Source organism: Cheilinus undulatus, linkage group 17, assembly GCF_018320785.1.
Source record: "Cheilinus undulatus linkage group 17, ASM1832078v1, whole genome shotgun sequence".
Lineage (NCBI taxonomy): Eukaryota > Metazoa > Chordata > Actinopteri > Labriformes > Labridae > Cheilinus > Cheilinus undulatus.
In genome coordinates this window covers 21,470,043-21,491,623 of record NC_054881.1, presented here as the reverse complement: position 1 = coordinate 21,491,623, position 21,581 = coordinate 21,470,043, and the positions used below count along the sequence as shown (strand labels likewise).

The 21,581-nt window shown below is 35.9% G+C and overlaps 2 protein-coding genes across 2 annotated transcripts; both read left to right on the top strand.

Moving 5' to 3' along the window:
• The first annotated feature begins 2,799 nt into the window (after positions 1 to 2,799).
• Positions 2,800 to 17,031, top strand: scarb2c (scavenger receptor class B, member 2c). The gene is made up of 12 exons (XM_041811586.1): positions 2,800 to 3,035; positions 3,692 to 3,849; positions 5,597 to 5,741; positions 6,068 to 6,259; positions 6,342 to 6,433; positions 7,123 to 7,242; positions 11,559 to 11,737; positions 11,877 to 11,995; positions 12,906 to 12,979; positions 13,780 to 13,834; positions 14,229 to 14,381; positions 15,672 to 17,031. The coding sequence occupies exons 1-12, from the start codon at positions 2,913 to 2,915 to the stop codon at positions 15,708 to 15,710; spliced, it is 1,449 nt and encodes a 482-aa protein (XP_041667520.1). The 5' UTR covers positions 2,800 to 2,912; the 3' UTR covers positions 15,711 to 17,031.
• A 2,317-nt stretch (positions 17,032 to 19,348) lies between these two features.
• Positions 19,349 to 20,462, top strand: LOC121525607 (liver-expressed antimicrobial peptide 2). Its single transcript, XM_041811669.1, has 3 exons — positions 19,349 to 19,581; positions 19,684 to 19,823; positions 20,094 to 20,462. Exons 1-3 carry the CDS (start codon positions 19,516 to 19,518, stop codon positions 20,122 to 20,124), a joined length of 237 nt encoding a protein of 78 aa, XP_041667603.1. The 5' UTR covers positions 19,349 to 19,515; the 3' UTR covers positions 20,125 to 20,462.
• The last annotated feature ends 1,119 nt before the right edge of the window (positions 20,463 to 21,581 follow it).

The following is a 21,581-nucleotide window of genomic DNA, read 5'->3' as shown; positions in this document are numbered from 1 at the left end:
TCAGATTTACACTCAAAGTGCAAGGAAATAATGATAGGAATTCTTGCTATTTTTAGTGATTATGGTCAACTGGCTCAGCCCACCAAAAGGACAGAAACAGCTATTCATTTGGGTACTAGTTTGGCTTATTTGGCCTGTCAAATTGAATATTTTCATGACATATGATTGATATTTGAAAAGATATTTAACTCCAGTTATGCTAATTTTTCAAAATATACTGTCTCCTATAAATACGTTGTGGGTCAGATGAAATCTGGGGGCTGTATTGTGTACTGTGGGCTGTAAGGCACACCTGATAAAACAATGTTACACCATCAAGCTCCTGCCCCATTGCACGGTTTTCCTGTAGAGCAATGTTGGAAAAAGATGGTCCCCACTAATCGATCAAATACACACAGGCATACTCAAAATATGTAATAATAATAATAATAATAATAATAATAATAATGAGAAGGAGCAAAGGAAGAAGAGGAAGAAGAAGAAGATGATGAAAACTGCTCTCAAACAGGGTCCCGAACTTATCATTCACATAAAAAAACTGGCTCTTTATACCTGCTCGCCATCACCAAAGGAAATAGCACAATATTGGGTTAAAAGTACACTTTAGTGCATAAAAAACAACACTGTAAGTGTTAAAAACTAGCAATATAGGATAGTTTAAATTATAGCACTTTCAGAAGTGTAAATTTAACTCAGAATCTGTGAGAATTATAAACTCAGAAAGTATTAAATATAACACCATGGCAATTGAGTTAAATATGCTCTGATCAAAAGATTTAAATCAAAAGATATATTCAATTAGGTCCTAATGAGGCTACTTAGAGCAATATCATTTATTTTCTTGATTCACCTCAAAAATTATCAAACATTTTGAAATCTAAGACAGCAATTTAGATGATTTTTAAGACTTCTCTGACTCAAAATGATAATCATAGGGCTTATTGCCTGGTAAATATATGATTTAGCACTAAACAAGTAAAAGGTAAATAAACCAAAATAGATACACGTCTATAATTGTAAACATGTTGAAACAATAAAATTAACAAATTACATTCAAATTTTCTCAAAATTGTTAATAACATGATTTTAATGTGTTAAAAGTCAGTGTATTTTATCTCTAAGATAAAGAAACTCCACCAGTCAGACGTGTCATGTTGGTGATGAATCTATGATGCAACTGCTCCACAATAAAACCCATTAATGCAGGTAAGAACATGTCTGAATTGTCAGTCTGTCATGTCGATACTATTTGGTAAGACGAGATCATGTTAGGCTACCTCATTGCTTGTTTCTTTGTCATAAACCAAAAACAAAAATGTAAACTTTTTTTAGCTTCTATTTGTTATACAGTCAATTTCAGATCAGTCTCAAAAATGAAGTCCTGAAGACCTGAAGTCTTCAGGACTTCTGCTGTTCAAAAATAACCCCACATAAATGAGACTTGCATTATGTAACATGAGAGTCTCTATGTAAACATTTAAAAGAAGAAGTGGGAGAGTGAAAAGGCAGACTCCGGCTCATTGGTATGTCTGCATCACCAAGGTGGGGCCCGTTTTAAGAGAAATATTGACTCAACAAGTGTTATGACTCCACTTTATGGGCAAACAAAGAATGTAGGCCAGATATAAAGTCTTCAAACAGTGAACACAGGGACATCTTGTGGACAAACTGTTTACTAAAGAGTTCTGCAAAATGAATATTAGAATATTGAAAATACTCTTATTTTTTAAAAGCTAAAATTAGCCTCCACGTCAATATGTCATGACACTGTAGAAATAAAGGCAAAATATGTTTTTGTGCAAATTAACTGATTATAAATGACCAACATTTGTATGCTTGTTTACATTGTATGAAGACACACCTTACTGTTTTACTTTTAGAGCAAATATCCTAAATATTTTATTATGTTAAGCTTAATAACATGTTGGGGAAATAATAAATCAATGCAGATTAATAAATGACCGGAAAGTAGCTGTCAAAAATGAGAGGGGGCCTTTGGGATCATAATGCAGCATTGAACCAGTGTCATAGTGCAAAAGAAGAGGGAGCTGTTCTATTTTCACCTGCAAAAACATTGTTGCAATGAAATCCCTGGTTTTGTTTGCACTCAGATAACGCAAGTTTAAGCTGAGTTTCGACATGGTTATTCTATCATTCATCAGTTCAACTGGACTGAATTGTCACTGATAAACAATCTGGTTTTATGTAATTCTGTTATATCATAACTGTCAAATGTTTGCGGATACATGTTAAGTGACCAGCCTTGTTTAAGCACTGCGCTGTTGTGGTTTAGCTAGGCCCATACAGAGGGAGTCTTTGATTTATTCAAAACCAGCAAAAAATATGGTTCATTTTTGCTCATTTGAAACCCCTTTTTGATGTTTTTGTGCGCATTTTAGGGAATTTCAAAGCTTGTTTATCTTACAAGACAGTATTAGTCAACATTTTAGATAACCTACATTTAAAAGCATCTGAAAAAAAACGACTGCGGTTCCTGGATGACGTTACAAACATGTGATAGGGTCCAAAGAGTGACAGTGGTCAAGATAGTTTTCCTTGCCCTACATTTTGCTTTCAACGGTTTGCTAAAGTGGACAACATTATTTTGTCCTCTTTTAAATAATAAATAAATTTAGTAAATATACATAGGACCATATATTTAATTAAGTATACTAATAAAATCAATGTAAGATACTTGTCACGGCTCAGTACTTTGACTGAGAGGCATCTGCTTTGACTAGCCGTTGAACAGTCAACGAAACCGGAAGTGGTAACAGTTAAGTGCTTGGTACCGGATGCGTATCTTTGCAATGCCGAGTAAGTTCCCTTGCCATCAAAACAAACACGCACTTTAGCTTATATCCGTGAAAGAAACACCCATTTCACCTTGAATAGCACTCTGCTGTATCATCATGCCACTGAAATCATGCTGCATTTACAGCACCGGAATTTTTTCTATTTTATTTTTGATCCTGGGTATTTCTTTGGTATTGTCTAACGTGTTTCCTCACTTTCTACAGTCGGTGGTTGAAAAGGTAAGCCCTGCATCATGCTAACGTTTGATAACACAATCAGATGAATGTTTAGTACAAATAACACTTCTCTTGACGTCTTAGATAGAGACAATGTTAGCTTTTTTAAGACGAAAAGATCAAAGACAGCTCTTTCATGAATGCGCCACTCCCGTCCGCTAATGAGGACAATGCTGTATTTATACCTCATTTACAAGAGAATAATAGTAAAACGAAATGGCTTCATAAGTTAAACATGTTGTGACAGCCTCTGCTACCTCCATCGAGTACAAATATTTCCTTGTACACAACATTTAAGCTGTAAATTTCAGGTATTGTAATGCTAAATTGACCACCTGATGCTGTTTTTCTAGCATTATCATGATATGTAAATACTTAGTGATTGTATTACTATCTAAATACCATAAACTGTTATTACAGTTTTTTTAGACTTTCCCTGCATTGCAATATACTCCGTTCACATATTATTTGGTTGGCTTTAGGTAACGTAAATGGCCATAAAGACAGCTAACCCACATGGAGATTTCCCCATGCAGCAGTGGCTTTTGTCATATGATGGGAGGAAAGCCAAGTCAGCAGCAGATTATTCGTCTAAAGTCATGCCTTTTTTTCTTTACTGTGCAGAATAAGGTAACCCACTGCTCTTTGTCCCCATGCAGGAAGTAGTGTTGAAGAATGGCACAGAGGCTTACAAGGCCTGGGAGAATCCACCAGCCCCTATTTACATGCAGTTTTACTTCTTTAATGTGACCAATCCCATGGAAGTGCTGGATGGGGACAGGCCTGCTGTGGTGGAGGTTGGACCGTATACGTACAGGTGAGAGCAGAACTGAAACACCATGAAAATATGGTAAATGAAGCAGAAAACAGGACCACAGTTCTGGAACAGGTCCATACAGAAACAACATTCAAGTGTTTTCTAATCTATAATAAGATAAGAACCTTTAACACTTTGATGTTGGAAACAAAAGCTGTCATTCCTCAAGGTGGAGGGGTTCCTGAAAGATGATGACTTGATCAACTGAAACACAAAGAGGGTAGAAAGATACAAAGATAACAGGGAAAGTGAATGATTACAGTACTATAGTACTATAGTACTCAATGTTAACATCAAAGAGACTTAAAACTTCCTTGAATCTGTCAGCTATCTATTAAGGACTCTTAAAGCAGATTGTTGTACGTGATGAATCATATTTCGACTGTGAAGAATAACTGCCAAAATGACGTCATTAGTTGGGTAAATGTATGAACATAGTTCACCCTTTTGGGGAAGCATCCTCCGGATCAAACACTCCAAAACTGCCTCACAGATTCTTCAAAGCAGTCTTAAAGATTTGATTTTGCTTACTTTGTAAAAAGCTCTATCCATAAATGGATGCTGTGGTCCTTTGTTGAGCTAGTTTGAAGCAGTTTGCTTCCCCAATTCACAACTTATGACATACTAGCTTTGCACAATATTTGTCACATTTAGAAATAAGAATTGCATCCCCTGGGTATGTATATTTGTCCTTCCTTCTTTCCCAAAAACAATTTTCTGTGCCAAAAGACATCTATTTCACAAGACTGTAAAGTTTAATTCACTTTGATTATATTGCTGTGATCTTACTGACAAGGATGTTGAAGTTTCATGGGCCTATAAACCTAGTTTGGGTTGGTTAAATTGCTCACACCTTAGATTGGTGTTTCCTTTTATTTCTGGTGCATGTATGGTCATACTTAAAGCACTCCAAGATCTGTTCTAAATCCCTGCTCTGTATAGTTGGAGCAGTTTCAGGCACCAAGTGCAGGCTTTGATGAAGAGTTTCACACTCCCTAATCGTCACTGAATATATCACAGCAGCTGCAACCATTGCGCTACTACTAAAAAGATGTGGATGCTTGTGAATCATAGTCACGTGAATATAAATCCTTTTAAGGTTGTTTTTTTGTAACAGTTGTGCCTTTATTTGAGAGACAGGACAGGTTGGATTTGAACCAGAGCCATCCGCTTTGAGAACAGCACCCTCTGAACATGGGCCATCTAGACATTTCAAAAGGCTACCAACACCTCAGATGAATTTAAATCCTAATAGGATACCTTTTCCTCTTTCCTTATTACTTCAACGGCTTTGGAAATAAGGGAAATCTCAATGTCCTTTTGGCTACGTTCACACTGCAGGCCTTAATGCTCAATTCTGATCTTTTCACAGATCTGATTTTTTTGTTTGCCTGTTCACACTGCAGTCAACTTCCAAAAGATCAGATACGTATCTGATTTAGAACAACATTCGAATGTGGCCTGATTCTGATTCGAAAAGGTCAGATTCAATGTGATTTGAACTGTCAGAGAAAAATCAGACAAGAGTCACATGTCGGTAAAAAAATCAGATTCAGGTCTCTTTTAACTGCAGTGTGAACGTAGCCTTTGAGAGTAGATATAGGCTTGAATGAATTAGGTAGTTAATCTGAATAGATTGACGTTATATGTCTCACATCTTTAAAATTATTCAATGATAGCATTTTCTATGCAGTCTCATGTTCATGTACTACATGCATAGTAACTATGAAATTATATTCCCACACAGAGAGTATCGGCCCATGGAGCAGGTGAACTTCCAAAGTAACGGCTCTAAAGTTGCAGCAGTCAACACTAAGACGTACGTTTTCCAGCGAAACATGTCCCGAGGTCCAGAGAGTGACGTCTTTAGGACCATCAACATCCCTGCAGTGGTAAGTCACAGAATAGCATTTATTACTGATAATGATTGGCAACGCATTATGGGGAATTTATTTTATCAATCAATCAAATTTAATTTGCTTAGCAGTTTTCATACAAAACAATGAAGCACAAAATGCTTTACATACAAATTAAAATTAAAAGAAAAAAGACAGTAGTTTTGAAAATTTAAGAGAAAATGGATCAGTATGTCCTACATGTAACAAATGAAGAAGTATCAACTCTGCAGACTTGTATGTCTTTCCTTAATTCTGCAGTTCAGTGCATAATGTCACATATTGTTTTTTAACATAGTTCTCTCTCTGGTGTCTTTTTGTAGACGGTAATGGACAGATTTAAAGATGACACTATCGTATCCAATCTGATCGCCTCCTACATGAGAGCTACAGACACGGGCCTGTTCACTACCCGCACAGTGGGACAGCTGCTGTGGGGATATGAAGACAGTCTGCTTAAAGCCCTCAAAGCATTCGAGCCTGATCTGGATGACTTTTTTGGACTTTTTTATAAGGTAATAATGAAACATATGATGTTACTTTTAAGTCTTTTTAATGTTGAGAGCTGTTTGTTGAAAATGTCTTTTTTCCTCTCAGGCCAATGCTACCAATGATGGTGACTATGTGTTCTTCACTGGTGAGGAAAACTACAAGGACTTTGCCAGAGTGGATACATGGAATGGTGAAAGGTAATCACCTTTGACACGAAATAATAATGAAAGACATGGACAATGGTAGTTATTGATCATATGTAAATTGTTGATTGGTCATATGTTTCTATCAGTACCAGACAGGAAAGTAAACAAGACTTGTTTGGTCTTGTTTGATAACTTCAAGGAATCCCATATCCCACAGTAAAACTGTTGAGTACTCTAACTTTTCATTACCAAATCAGTTGTTAAATCGCAGTTAACACAGTTAGCTCTATCCCGGTGCTTCTCTATGTTATGGTGAATTACTATATTATTATTAATAATTGGTTGTTAGTTAAAGCTGCTTTGAAAAACTTAGATTTTTAAATTGACGGAACACAGCCACATCTAGAGATGTTTTTGATAAATAGAAGAAATGGCGAGCCTAGAAAAGTTTACATTTTAGTATTATGACAACCCTCAATCAACTGAGTTACACACCCAAAGTGTCCCCTTAATATCTGATTAATATATGGCACACATTTTCAATTAGATACTTACAGAAAAATTGTAAACATGGACCCATTTATTAATATTAAGTAAACAGCCAAGCCTCTTGCTGATGGTCTGATTTGCTTTTGTAGCTCCCGAAGAGGCACCAGTAGAAAATTAAGCTTTTATAACCTGTTAAAAACTCCCATCTTTTTCCCAGAGCAAACAGTAATATTAATGTTTTGTTTGTGCAGCACACTGAGTTGGTGGACATCTGATGAATGCAACATGATCAATGGAACCAACGGAGCTTCTTTCCATCCTGTCATCACCAAAGATGAGACTCTCTACATGTTCTCCTCTGACCTCTGCAGGTGAGTGATCTGGAAAGTGATGTATATACAACTTTGGCAATGCTGCTGGAAGACTTAATATATCTGCACATTACTGGACATGCATCAAAACATGCATCTATGTTTATGTAAATTTCCAGCCAAAGTTACCAAAGTTCCTATATTGAGTTTTATTCCCAAATCTCAAGATCTCCGTTTCTGCTGATGTTTTGTAAGTGACAATATGGACACCTTATAAGCCATCTCAGAACCTATCTGCAATTATCTCGCCTTATAGATGCCTAGGAACAAAGGTACATTTTCTCCAGTTTCAGCAATGCCTGTGATTAGTGTGAAATGACTTCCAGGCAAGATTTTCTTTTACATATGGTGTTTATCCATCATTTAAATGCTGTTTATTCTCTTATTAATTGAGTAGCACTGGACATTTATAAGTCTTATTTTCACAGTAGACTGTATGTAAGATACCTCAGCTTTACTCTCACTCACTTCTGTGGTATAACCAGAAAAAGAAACACATTTGTTTGTTGTATTTTAAAATAACAGTTATCAAGTTTGATAAAATAACACTACCCTGATGCAAATTTATAAAGAGTAAAAAGTCTGATGGACACTTAAAAGTCACAGAGTGTAAGGGAATAGAACTTCAGCGAACAGGTAGCCCTGCTTAATGTAAAATATCCTGCACGTTCTCTTATTGCTGTGCTGTACTACAATAATGTAACAAAGCTTACTGTGCTAAAAGCCTCACCTCATATGCGCATTTGTAACACTTGATCTATTAAGTGTAACTTAAATCACTGCGGTAAAATGCCTGCATATTTGGTTAATGAAGCTGATTCTGAGTAGTCTGATTCTGAAAGTCAAGCTTTGTCAGGTCAGTCCTTATAAGGAGAAGAAAACAAATTTTGAATGTGTTGTGTTTTTGTGTGGAGTTTGGCTCAATCCTTTCTGATATGTTTTAGGTATTCAGGAAATCAGGTATTCAGGTTTGGTTTTATATACAGTGTCAAGCAGATTGGTAGCTAAAGTTTGAATATTTGATCCACAGTTAATCATTAGCTGTACTTTAATGCAGATATCTATTTCTGAAGAGGAATAAATCATAAGAATACAGCTGATGAGAGCTGGTTTGTCATCAGCACAGACAAGATTCTGTTTGTTTGTTGTCAACACTGAACATTTTACCCAACACACCAAACACTGCTGAGTGTAAATGAATTCTAGGGCGCTTAAGTTCACAAGCCATGTGTACAGACTCGGCATCTCTGTATAGAATCAGTAAATAGAGATTACCATAATCCTGGTTTTTCAGTCTGAGTCTGGGCCTTTGATACGTCACAGTAAGTTTATCACCCATGTCAAGCTGTTAAAAACAGCAAGTTTCTGCTCCCTTTAAATGTTCATAACTCAGAGCTACATATTTACAGTGTGTCAGTCAGTGCAGACTGAGGTCATGAAAAAGGCAGACAAGGGTTTATGAGGCAGTAACATGTGAAAGACCAGAACAGCAGTTTAAGAAGCTTTAAAACTCTTCATGTGCAAATGTATGAAAAACCTGACTCTTTTGCTGCAGACAGAAACAAGTAGGCCAAGCAATTTATCAAATACATTGAGTTTATTTTTGGTACGTAAAACAATTTAATTCAGTTCAATGCAGTATCAACTTTATCACAGACTCAAGGTCCAGATAAAAAAACAACATAACAAAAAGAAAGAGTGCACAATATATATACCCAAAAACACAATAAAAATTCATAATTGAAGTCCACCATATGGAAAACTCAACTAAGTTTAGACTTCATCTATACCATAGCCTCCATATTATCAGCGTGTATCAAACAGTCTGGTATCCAATGTCAGTTAGGACCAAGATGATTTCATGTCTTTTGACATCACGTTGGCAAATGATTTATGTACACAATTTCTTAGAACACCTTAAAATTGATTAACTCCTGCTGTTTAACTTGCTCTGCACAAGGGCTGAAGTGCAATTTTTTTTTTACCTAATATTGCAGTTGTGTTTTAATATACAATTATTTACTAAGTTCCTCATCTCATGCATTTTCTTACAAAAACAAGCAATAATTAATTCTATGACCAACACAATATTAGTTTGACTAGGCCTGAACAATTAAAAAAATGTCATTGTGATGATTTTGACTCATTTTGCAAAATGGATATGAGCTGTTGTATTAAAAGGAATTATATTTTTATATTATTATCATATGTAATAAGAAAATCATACAAAAATGAAGAAGATAGGATTTTTTTTTGTAAAATATGCTAAAAAATAATATGGCAGTGGAATGATTGCATGATATGTAATGCATAACATCTCTGCTGCAAAAAAATGTTCTAAACTGGTATTTTGACACAGATCCCAGGTTAAAGAAATATTGCACCTTCTGTCATTTCAAAATTGCAGCAGGCCATATCGTGATTTAATCTAATTTGCGATTAATTGCCCAGCCCTACTCTGCACCATCTATGTCTCTTTAGTAATGTTTGCATGACAAAGAAAGAAATGGACCAGAAATAATCAAGCAACTGACAAAAAACAGCACTCCTGCTGTTTAGACCTCCAATAGGACATGAAAGTTAACACATTTATGGAATATTATTTTAAAAAAATGAATAGGTATTTTAAGTTTTGTGAGAAGCTGCCAAGTTTATGCAGTTTAATATTCATTTTTTGTAGCAGCAGAGATTTTATGCACATTATGAAAATATTTAAATGTCAGTGTTTTAGAATGGTTTACAAAACTCCTCCTTTTTGTGTTTTATGTATACATAAAAGACATAAAAATTATTATCCCATTCAATAAGCAATTGATAACAAATTTGCAAGGTGAGCAAAAATAACTGCAATCAGATATTTTTCAATCATTCTGGCCTAGTTAATTCTATCTAGTATTGATGAAGCTTAGCATTAGTTCACAGAAATCATAACTCCCGCCACAATCAGCTGATGGCCAGTGGATCCCAATTATAGCTTCCCAGCACCCACAGCCAATCAAAGCTCTTTCTCTCAACACAGTGGTGTATCTAAATATGACATACTTCTCGCTAATCCCTGCTTGCATTGATGCTGATGCATCCCGCTGCTGCTGGCAAAGCTTCACCTCCTCCACCCCAGCTGCGTCCTTTATTGCTTAAAGCTTGTTGCACCCTGATATTCAGATTCGTGCTACTGTGGATTAAATGCTTCAAAAATAATTTAATTGTTTTCACTTTCCATTGTCATAAATGTATCTGCTTGATCAACCCAGGAGGCTTCTTTTGAAGAGAGCCTTCTCCAGCAAGTAAAAGAGTGTATGCATTTTGCAATGAAATGGTTAAATGTATGATAAGAGTGTTCCTGACTGAATGTAGGTTATAATATAGAATAATTTATTGCTGATTTTGTTGAAAAATACATAAGATGAGGAACCTAATATTAATCCCATATTAAATCACAATCGCAGTATTGGGGAAAAAAAATCACAATTTGATTATTTTTGCAAATCGTTCAGGCCCGATGAAAATAATTAACAGGAAAAGAGCACAACTACAAGAAAGGCCAGTCCAGATTTACGAGAGACATGAAGAAATGTGTAGCTGCTTGTAAAGGGTCGCTCTGCAACATTCCAAAGTCTGCCAGATCACACCACTGCAACTAGGGGAGATGATGCATTTTTTACATAGCAGTGAGTCTCACAGTCACTCAATTTAAATCTGCTTACTGTGCAATAAATCTGTCTTTACAAGACGGGACAATATTGCACATTTACTGACAATATAAAGATCTTGCATGTTTCTTGTCATCACCATTGTAGCGTGGCAGTGTAAATTCACCGCACATATTGACACCAAAATGCTTTGCTAGCTCATTGATATTATAACTAAGAAATCTACTACTACAGGTTTGAATTTGTCATGTTAGTATTGTGTTGTGTGTCCTGCCTAAATGCACAGTTGATGGAAGGGACAGATGTTTATCAGGCTGATGTTTTCATGTGAAAAGCTGATTTTAAAAAAAGGTGGATGTGATCATTTCCAAAAGTCAAGTATGGTTTTATCCAAGGAAAACTCTACTTTTATCAAGTATTTATTGTCATTTAAAGCCGTCCAAAACAAGATTTCCCTATCACATTTATCGGTATACAGTAGCTGGACTGAAGATACAAGGAGTCACATTTGTCTGTGTAACACTGACTAAAGCTTTGTGCTGACACATGTTTATATTGTATAATTGTTTATCTTCCTTTCTATATATTTTACTGACAATGATGAACATGATGGTTTTGCATTTTTTGTGCATGCAAAGTTTAACCAGCTTTGATTCTGTTGTGAAGGTCTCTGTACGCGACATTTGAGGAGGATGTGTCAGTGAAGGGGATCCCTGGATATCGCTTCAGTCCTCCTTATGAAGTGTTTGCCAATCTCACCGTGAACCCGGCAAACGCAGGCTTCTGCGTCCCTGCTGGGAACTGCCTCGGCTCTGGGGTGCTGAATGTCAGCGTGTGTAAACAAGGTGAAAAGTTTTGCATGATGTTGTTTTTAAAAGCAGTTTTATGTTGAATGCAGTTACAGTATTTCACAAGGCTTGTCTTTTTTGTTTATCTGTGCTGCTGAGTTTATTTAATTTTGCTATTCTGATACTGTGTTTTTAGGAGCGCCGATCATCATGTCATCACCACACTTCTATCAGGCAGATGAGAAATTTGTGGAGGATGTTTTTGGCATGAATCCTAAGAAGGAGCTGCATGAGACATTAATTGACGTCAATCCGGTAAAATCTTCACCTTTAGATCCTCAGACATGTGTTTATTCTTGTAAATTAGATTAGATAAGTTGCTCCATTTTCTTAAATCATATTATCCCTCTGAAACACCGCGTATTTGACATCTGAAGGGTAACTTCTAGACAGGAGATGCCTTCAGAAATCTACTTCTGCACTCAAAATGTGAGCATTTGTGTATGCTTTAATAAACTTTACGATAAAGTTTGTAATTTATTATTTATTTTCCAATTAAAACCCTTAGGAAGCTCACTTAAAAACTTTCGAAACAAATGTCAACACAAAGATACTGATTCATGTTTGCCACTAGATGGCAATGAGTCTCTGCTTCAAGTAGACAGGAAGCAAAGGCTCTCACTTTTTAATTTATTTTTGGGCTTTGGGCAGTGGATAGAGCTGGAAACTGGGGAGAGAGGGAGAGGGGGAAAGGAGCCACAGGCCAGATTTGTACTCAGGCTGCAAGCTGTTAGGACGTTAGCCTTTGTACATGAAGCAGACATAACCACAAAGCAGCTGGCACTCTAGAGGCTCTTATTTTTGAAAGAAGTTAAAAATTAAATCAGAAGTATATGCAATGGAGCTGTCACTAAAGATAGGCTCCACCAGCTCTTATCATGTGTTTGCTGTCATTACATGGCAGACAGTGTTACAAATCAATGATAAGGAGACTTAAAAAAAAACACTTCCAGGAGCTGAGTTGTTCATAGGAAATTTCAACAACTGCATGTTTGATCCTGTGCATACTAGTTAGAAAATTCCAACTCTAACAGGTGGAAAAAATTGGATTTTGTGTTGCCTTCAGAAAAAAATGTTAGGTTCAATTGTCCGTAACATAAGCTCTGTAAATATTTTCTTGAAAAGTTTTCTAGTGTTGACTAGAGTTTTAATATGTTTTATCCAGCTAACAGGAATGATCCTGCAAGCGGCAAAGCGTATCCAGATCAATGTCCACATAGAGAAGCTGTCCACCTTCAGGTACTCTTACTCCTTGCATTTCAGAGGCTGCAGGTGTTGTCATTGACTCCACTTTAGCCATGTTGGCTCTGTTGAGGTTGTAATGACTGTATGACTACCTTAATCCAGGAAGCGCTGCCTGTAAGATACTGCACCACACCTGTGCCACCATCATCAGTATAAATGGACTTTTGAACAGAGCTGCCTTGCTTGTTATGAGTGTACTTGGCATCTAAAGGAGCAAACCGCAATATAATCTTGAGTCCAGACAGAGCATGAACGCAAAGACAAACTACACTGGTTTAAAAGTTGCCCTTGAAAAAGCCTGGCATAGGGTTGTCTCTACATGCATAAGATGTTTCATGTCGTATGTTTTGAAAGCTGCTACTGGATGCTTGAAGTTCCTCTGGGATTAATAAAATAAAATAATAAAAGTATCTGTCTCTCTGTCAGTCAACCACACATCATTTCCATGACTCCAAAGCTTATTGATTTATGTCCCTCTAGCTCATGGCTTGTTATTGCTGCATGCTATGTGTGGTGAAACCACTGGTGATACAAGTAAATCGGGTGATTTAGCCACAAGCTAAGAGAATAAAAGTGCCTCATTAACTTCTACTCTCCTTAATTTTGTCACTATCATGCTTTTAAAGGAAACAGCAATATACTATTTAACCAATAAACTTTGTGGGTTACTTGTTTGTTAGTGACCATTGAGTAGTGATGTGTCATGGTTTCAAGATTCCCATTATTTTTCTTATTTTTTCTTTCTCTAATTTTTTTTTTTTATTTAATGGTTTTTTCTTCTCATTTTTTCCCAGTGCTCAAACGAGAAATGTGAGGACGGTGGTTTTCCCAGTGCTCTATCTTAATGAGGTAAAAATACACATACACACTCTGTTATATTATTGTGCATATACTGAACACTTGTTCCAACTCAAATAAAAAGAATATCCCATCAGGCAATGAGTCTTTCACATAGCTGTGGAGGAATTTTGGCCCACTCGTCTTTGCAGAATTGTTTCTATTCATTCATTGCGCAGAACTTTTTTTTCTTTTTACTTTCTTCTTGTGTGGTGTCCAACATCTACTATGTGGTTAGTCAGAATTTGAAGTGGGCGTGGTTTAATGCAGAAAGTGGAAATGTTGTCATTCCAGTGGGAGGGCCCTAGAAGGACTTTGCAGGGGTTCTGCTCTTGAGTTTCTCGTGAAATATGAAATGTTATGGTCGGTAACAAGTCTGTAACAGTCTCTCCCACATGTGTTTCAGAGCGTACTCATCGATGACCAGTCTGCTGTGACGCTGAAGCTGGTTGTTACTAAAGAGAACGTCGTTGACAACATTCCGTTCATGCTGATTGCCGTAGGAATCATTTTGGGTGTGATCTTCATGTTCTTGATGTGTCGGCAGAAAATCCCTGAGGTGAGTGTTCAAGGATGATCTTTAAACTGTTAATTGTGTTGCAGTAATGAATCTTAAAGCATGGAAGCATGTTTGCATTATGGCACCTTTGGTTCTATCGTGTCAAAGTTGATGGGATTTTTGAATGCCCGAAATACACTGTGGTGAACACGTTTTAGAAATTTTAACATTTTATGTTCAACATAAAATACACCTGGAAGTGTCCCACTTCTGAATTTAAAGGTTTTCCACATCTTACAAAGTTGGTTACTAACTAGTGGCTTCAGAATTTGGTCATTAGATATCACCAACTATTTATTAGCACTTAACTTTAGTGAACTAATTGGATCTGAAGTTCATGTATCTTAAGCATTGAGGCTAGCAGCCTTATTTATTTCTGAAGATTATCTTGTTCAAGACAACTTGCAAGTTTCCACAGGAGCTTATTTTAATTAATAATCTAAAAAGCCATCGGACAAAAACGTGGGCATTTCGTTGATGGAAACCTCACATTGCTAGCTTGGCCTCTACAGTATGTCATCGTTGCAGTAATCTATAGGTTATATTTTATTCTTAAAGCTATAATGGTTTAATCTATGCAATTCTACAAAGTTAATGATGTCAAAATGCCTTCTAGCAGCTCATTTGGTCTGACTAACCTTGCAAATTCAAATAGATATTAACTTTTAAACCAATTAAAAATAGGAAAGATTTTTTTTTCAATTCAAGGGAACATATAAAAAGCACTCTTTGTATTTTTTCCACGTGTAAGGAAACACATATTTTGTATTTTTGGTACCTAGAGTGTCCACCAACCCACAAAATGTGAAATAAACAGGAATAAGCATTCCTTTGTTTGAGTTCCTCTGATGTCTGAAAACACAAAATCTAATGGTTTGTTATGAATCTGCCCCGTGGAAGAGAAGGGCAAGGTAAGAGGGGCTTCATTTAAAGAAACACACACCAAAACCAACGGCTGTGAGAAAGGTCTTAAAGAGCAGGTTTATACAGGGTCACAAGCCTCCTCTGATGACGGATCTGTTTTAGAATTTGGCCAAAGCATGACAGTTGTTTCATTTAGACCTCAGAGGACTGTGTTAGAAGGTGGGAAAAGGGTTTGATAAGTCACCATAAAGAAACAAGCTTCTCTCAACAGTGTTGTTCTTAACTGGTTAACTTGGTTAACTTCTGGTTAATTGACAGATAAATTCTAAAATACAGGTTACTCAAATTGATAAAAAGAGAAATTGTCTGCTCAGATAAACCCATATTTTCACAAGTAACATTTGCATTTGTGATTGAATATTTCAGAGCACTGAAGCCGAACGTCAGCCCCTCCTGTCATCGTAGCACCAAACACAACATAAAAGGACGAGGAAAACCACGGATTCAAAATCATTCTGCATTTCGAGAGATCGGTGACTCCATAATTTGTACTTTAACCTTCAAATGACCGTTTTCATAATACCGCTTTTAATACCACTGTTTATTTTTAATTGACTGGTTTTTAGAAAAAAGGTGAAGGAAGGTTGTTCTCTGTGTTGTTTGTTACTGGGCTGGGCTTCTTTCACCATATTTGTTATTATGATGAAGTCCTTTTTTTATGTAAAATTGAGTGTATTTTCCTTTTTAAATTGGAAACAAAAGCCATGTGAATTTAAATACTTCTGATTTTTTTTTAACCTACAAATTTTCATAAAAATCATCAGGAGAGAGGATTGAATCCTACAGGAATTTCACTAAAAGTATAATTATTTAGACAAAACCCATATTTTTGTGCAAAGTTGCTGCCTTTCAGTGTGTATGCATAGCAGTGTGAGAGTGTGAATGAAATTAATGAATGAATTATCTAAAAGGTACCCTGTTGATGTATGTTTTTCAAAGATTATAGGAGGAAAGTTTAACTGCTGATTCAAAGAAAGAAAATTATCCTTCTGGTTTCATTTTTATAACCTTAACTTTAAAGTTTTTTTATTTTCTAACCGTGTGAGTAAAGAGGAAACAGACAAAACAAAGTCAAGTTGTGTAAAAGAACTGCTGGCTGGGGTTGTTCTTCCTGGTTCATTTCGAATGCATCTATTGTTTCATTCAGTGGAATTCACAGGAATCATGTTTATAGTTATAATAATATGGACTAACATCCTTGTAGTATTACTTCAACCAAAGCAGTATAAAGAGGAAACGTTGGTCTCATCTCATGATGGTATGGAACTATTTCAGAATAATACCATGGGTTTGCGATCTTGAATTTCTGTCAATACTCTGCTTAAATCATGTAAACCGCTTCATGCTTGTGAAACTACTGACAAATCCATGTAACCAATAGAAACTTGTGTTTTTCCTGTAAACTACTAGTGGTTCTCTCTGACTTAGATGGTTCAAGTCGCCAAGTTTAACACATTTCATCAACTTCTAATGTTTTTAAGCCAATAGCCGTGTTCAGCATTACACAGCGTCTGCTCAAATGTGTTCGTTTTTTTGAAAACCACTTGACAGCTTTACTAGTGATCATTTTGTCATGGTCCGTTTTTTACTACAAAGAAAACACTGTTTACATTTCTGTTTTACCTATAAGGTAAAATAAGTGTTAGCACTAAACAGGTCCCATAGTTAACCTTTTCCACATACCCGTGTCATTTACTACAACTCCAATAAACCTGCTTCACATCTGTGTCAGTTTCCTTCTTTGTGGATTGCAAAGTTATATCATCAAGAGCATCATAAATCATGCCATACATCACTCTTTCGGTTTGTACTGTACAGGTATCAGCTGTTTTTAACCACATATTGATGACTCACTTGTGGCAATTTTTTAGAGCTGGTGCTCTGAACTTTTCTTATTTTAGCCTCCCTAAACACACACCCATCTTGATTTCAATGGATGAGTCATACACAGTTTTGCAGTATGATAAAGCACCCAAACTATGCAGCCAGTTAGAAAGGAAGCTGCATTTTAGAATATTTCCCTCAAATTTTCAAAATACAATCTCTGACTGTTTTTTTTTCTTTAAAATAATGACAATTTAAGCCATCAAACCAGTATATTTTTAGATTTAGTGCTTTCCCTGTGATTGTAAGAAGCTTCAACTGATTAGCCACGATGCTATTTAATTGCAATGAGTAAGGTAAATTAATACATTAGAATTAAATATTATTATTATAAGTAGTAGTAGTAGTAGTTTTTTTTTTCATTTTATTATTATTATTATTATTATTATTTTTATTATTATTATTATTATTATTATTATCGTTACTATAAATCTGAAAAAAGTCTGAATTCTTAGATTGATTCAAAGAAAAAAATCCCAGAATTCAGTTTTTTAAACTCAGAATTCAGACCATAAATGTTTCATGAGTCAACATTTTTCTGAGGAGTCCTGAGGAAAAATTCTTTCATTATTCAGTTACTAAAGTCATAATTCAAACTAAAATATTTTTTTGGACTTTATTTCAGATTCTGGAAGTCAAAATTCTTACTCATAATTTAGTTACCAAACTCAAACTTTTAAAAAATTCTGAAAAAAAAAATCAGAACTCGGTGGAAACAAAAGTCCAGTTTCTGAGAAAAACTGAATATTCTGACAAAAATGTAGCTGGCGTTCTGTTGTGTGCATTTTTATTTTCTCTGTGTGTAAGTTGACTCCTCCCTCTCCAATAAAGGAGAAAAATGATACAACATGTAGGCTTTGTCATGTGTTTGATTTCTGACCAAAATAACATCAGAATTGTGAGGAAAAGGTCAAAAGTGTCTGATTAATGTCAGAATTCTGAGAAATTCTGGGAGTGGGATCATAATCCTGAGATTAATGTGAAACTCTTCAGAATTTGGATCAAAATTTCAGATTTCTGTCAAAAGACACCCATAGAAATGTAAGGATCAGATGCTGTCATCTTTGCTATTCTTTAGTGGATCTGCCCCACAGTCTTTTCTGGTTTTAACATTTAGCCAGGGCTGGCTGATATGTACGGAAGAGTAGAGGAGGCAGTGATTTTTTTCTTTCTTTCTTTTTTCTTGTGCTCATTTTTCAGACAACTTTTCTAAAAATTCTGAATTAAAAGGTATAATTCTAAGAAAAACTCAGGGTGGTAATTCAGTTACCAAAGTCAGAACTCATCCACTGACTAATGCTCTTGGGACATTTTTTTAAAATTAGTAGAACAGTCAGAATTATGAGGAAAAAAGTCCATTAAAAAAGCACAACTTTTTTTTTTTTACAGATACCAAGAAAAAAAAGAAAACCTTAAGAAATCTGAGAACAAGTCAAAAAGCTAAGGTAAACGACAGAATCCTGAGGGGAATAAAGTCACAATTCTGAGATAAAAGTCAGAAATTCTGACCATTTTTTTGACACAAATTTTATTTAGATTCTGAGAAAAAATTTTGGACAAAAACTCAGAATTCTGTGGGAAAAGTCAGATTCTGACAAAAAAGAGTCAGAATTGTAAGAAATAGTATTCTGGGGTGCTGATGGACTAGCAGTTATGGTTGTGTCTCAGTGGACGGCCCTGGGTTTAAGCCCATCTTACAGCTCCTTTCCTGCACATATCTCCCCCAGTCTCTCTTATCCCTGTTTCTGACTCTATCCACTGTCCTCGTCTATGAATAACAGCAGCAACAAAAAAATTGTGAGTAATAGCTTTCATCCACCTGCTACAGAGAACTGAGCTCTGGCCCTTCCATTGGATTCTCTCTAGTTTGAGGCTATCATCACAGCCTCTACTCGGTTATTAGAGATCCAAGAAGGCTCCTCAGAGAAATCAAAGTTAGTTTCTGAATTTGCAGATGAATTTGAGTCTCTTAAATATGGTGAATGATTTTCTTTCAGTATGACATATAAAGGTTCTGCCTCTGACATGGTCTTGTCCTGGATTTGCAGGTTAAAGTGTACCTTGGCTCCCTGCAGTTGACCTTTGCTCCTGTTGTCCTTATAAAGCTGATAAGTAACGCTGTTAAAAGAGACTCAGATCTTTAACTGGAAATCAGCCTCTCTGCCAAGCCTCTGCCTCTGTCATTAACATAGAAAATTAGGGAATTAATCTTTCATATCTGTGGAAAGGTAGCTCCTCCCCAACCCAATTGTAGCGTTTAATATAAGCGGCATGGGACGACGGAGCAGCCTTGACGCAGAGCTGCTCCCCTTTTGAGCTGAACAGTATGAAGACTCTTCAGGAAAAAATTATAGTCTTTTGTGTTGTTCTTTCTCTGATCTGTGCGGTTCAGGTGAGTAAAACATCTTTGATTATGCAGCTTTGATATTATTTTATTACCATGCAACATGAGGTTTGAGAGAATTACTACAGGATGTTAAATTTGCCTCTGTAGATCAGTGCAAGGCCTGTAACTGAAGACTGGAGAGGTTTGATCCAGCGCACCAAACGCTCTCTTCTGTGGAGATGGAACAGCATGAAGCCTGTGGGCTCCAGCTGTAAGGACCATTCAGAGTGTGGCACAAAATACTGCAGGTATGGAGACGTCTTCACAATAAACTACTTTAATCCCTAATTTCTATAACTAAAAATATAATGGAATTAATGTGAAAACACAATACTCAAGCTTAAATTTCATGCAATTAATTAAGAATGATATGCCATTTGGTATTTTGCACAGACTTGCATGCAACAATATCTCTGCATTGCATCTATTAAGTTTTGTCCACGTGCTTTCTGCATGGTGTGGCAAAAGTCAGCCTGTAATGACTCTGCACTGCAATAAACTGCTTCTTATCTCTACAGGAAACATATCTGTTCCTTCTACTCCACCTGACAAGAAGTCATGCAAAAACAACCCCATTAGGGTGACTGTCTACAAAACAATTTCCTTATGGATGAAAGCATCGCAGAATTAATCCTGCAACATGTGCATTTAATTAGTCATCTTACTCAGGACAACGATATCAAACTGAGCTGCTTTTTCATAAATGTGAAATGACTCCATCTAGTGTGAGAGTGAATACATGTCAAAATGTTTTAATAAGAAAATATAAATCTTTAAAAAAGTGTGTGTGAGGTGCTCTGAATTTATTTGTACTTGTTTTTGGTTATATTTATTTGTACACATTGCAAGAAGATGTAAATATTCAAAGATTTTTTTTACAAAGTTGTATGCCGTTTTTTTGTCAGATCATGTCAAATTAAAATATTTATCACAAGTTTTTCCCCTCTTTTAATGCAGTGTGAGAAGTCAAGTCAAACCTTATTCATGTAGCACATTTCATACACAAAGTAACACAGTTGGTGTTATTTGAGTTAAACTGCTATTCATAACAGCAAAATTCTTTATGAAACTAAAATGAGCAGTGATTTTGTGTTCTCAGCTGTTAACTAAAATTATGTGGTCCACTATGTCAAAGGCTGCTGAGATATCCAGAAGTATGAGCACGAGGTCAAAATTGCATGTTTTTTAGTATTCATGGCATTGTCCATCTTTTGTGTTTTTTTATTGTTTGGCCATTTGGTAACACTTTATTTGAAGTTTTATTCATAAGAATGACATTGTGCTGTCATAATCATGATACGGCACCTGTCACTAACATGAATAGGGCTTCATGAATGTTGCCATTAAGTGTCATTAAGTGCCATTCGTTAAATTATGACACCTTTACCATACATTTTTTGGAAGGCATAACCATGATAACATGACATTTGCGCGGTAAAGCTGTCATAATTTAGCGACACTTACTGACACTTGATGGCAACATTCATGAAGCCCTAATCATGTTAATGACAAGTGTCATGTTATGATTATGACAGCATAATGTCAGTCCAGTGAATAACACTTCAAATAAAGTGTCACTGGCCATTTTCCCCAATGCTTTTAAACCCCATTTTACTACCTTTTTTTTTGCCACTTTTCTGCCACTTGTGATCTATTTTGCCACCTTTATGACACTTTCAAGCCATTTTTATTGCCAATTATTATCCACTTTTTCCTTTGTTTGACCACTTATTTGCCCAGTATTGCCTTTTTTAAAATTATTTTTAACCAATTTTACCACCTTTTAACAACATTTAACCCTTTCAGACCACTTGTAACCCAATTTTGCTACTATTTTGACACTTTCAAAAAGTTGTTGCCAAATTCAACCCATTGTTTGGAGACTTTTTTTTTTTTGTACCAATTTTTTCCCATTTCTGGCTTTGTTTTGCCACCTTTTGCCCACTTTTGCCATCTCCATCATCCCCCAGTATGGTAGGCCCTAGAAAGCTCTCCTCTTTATCTCC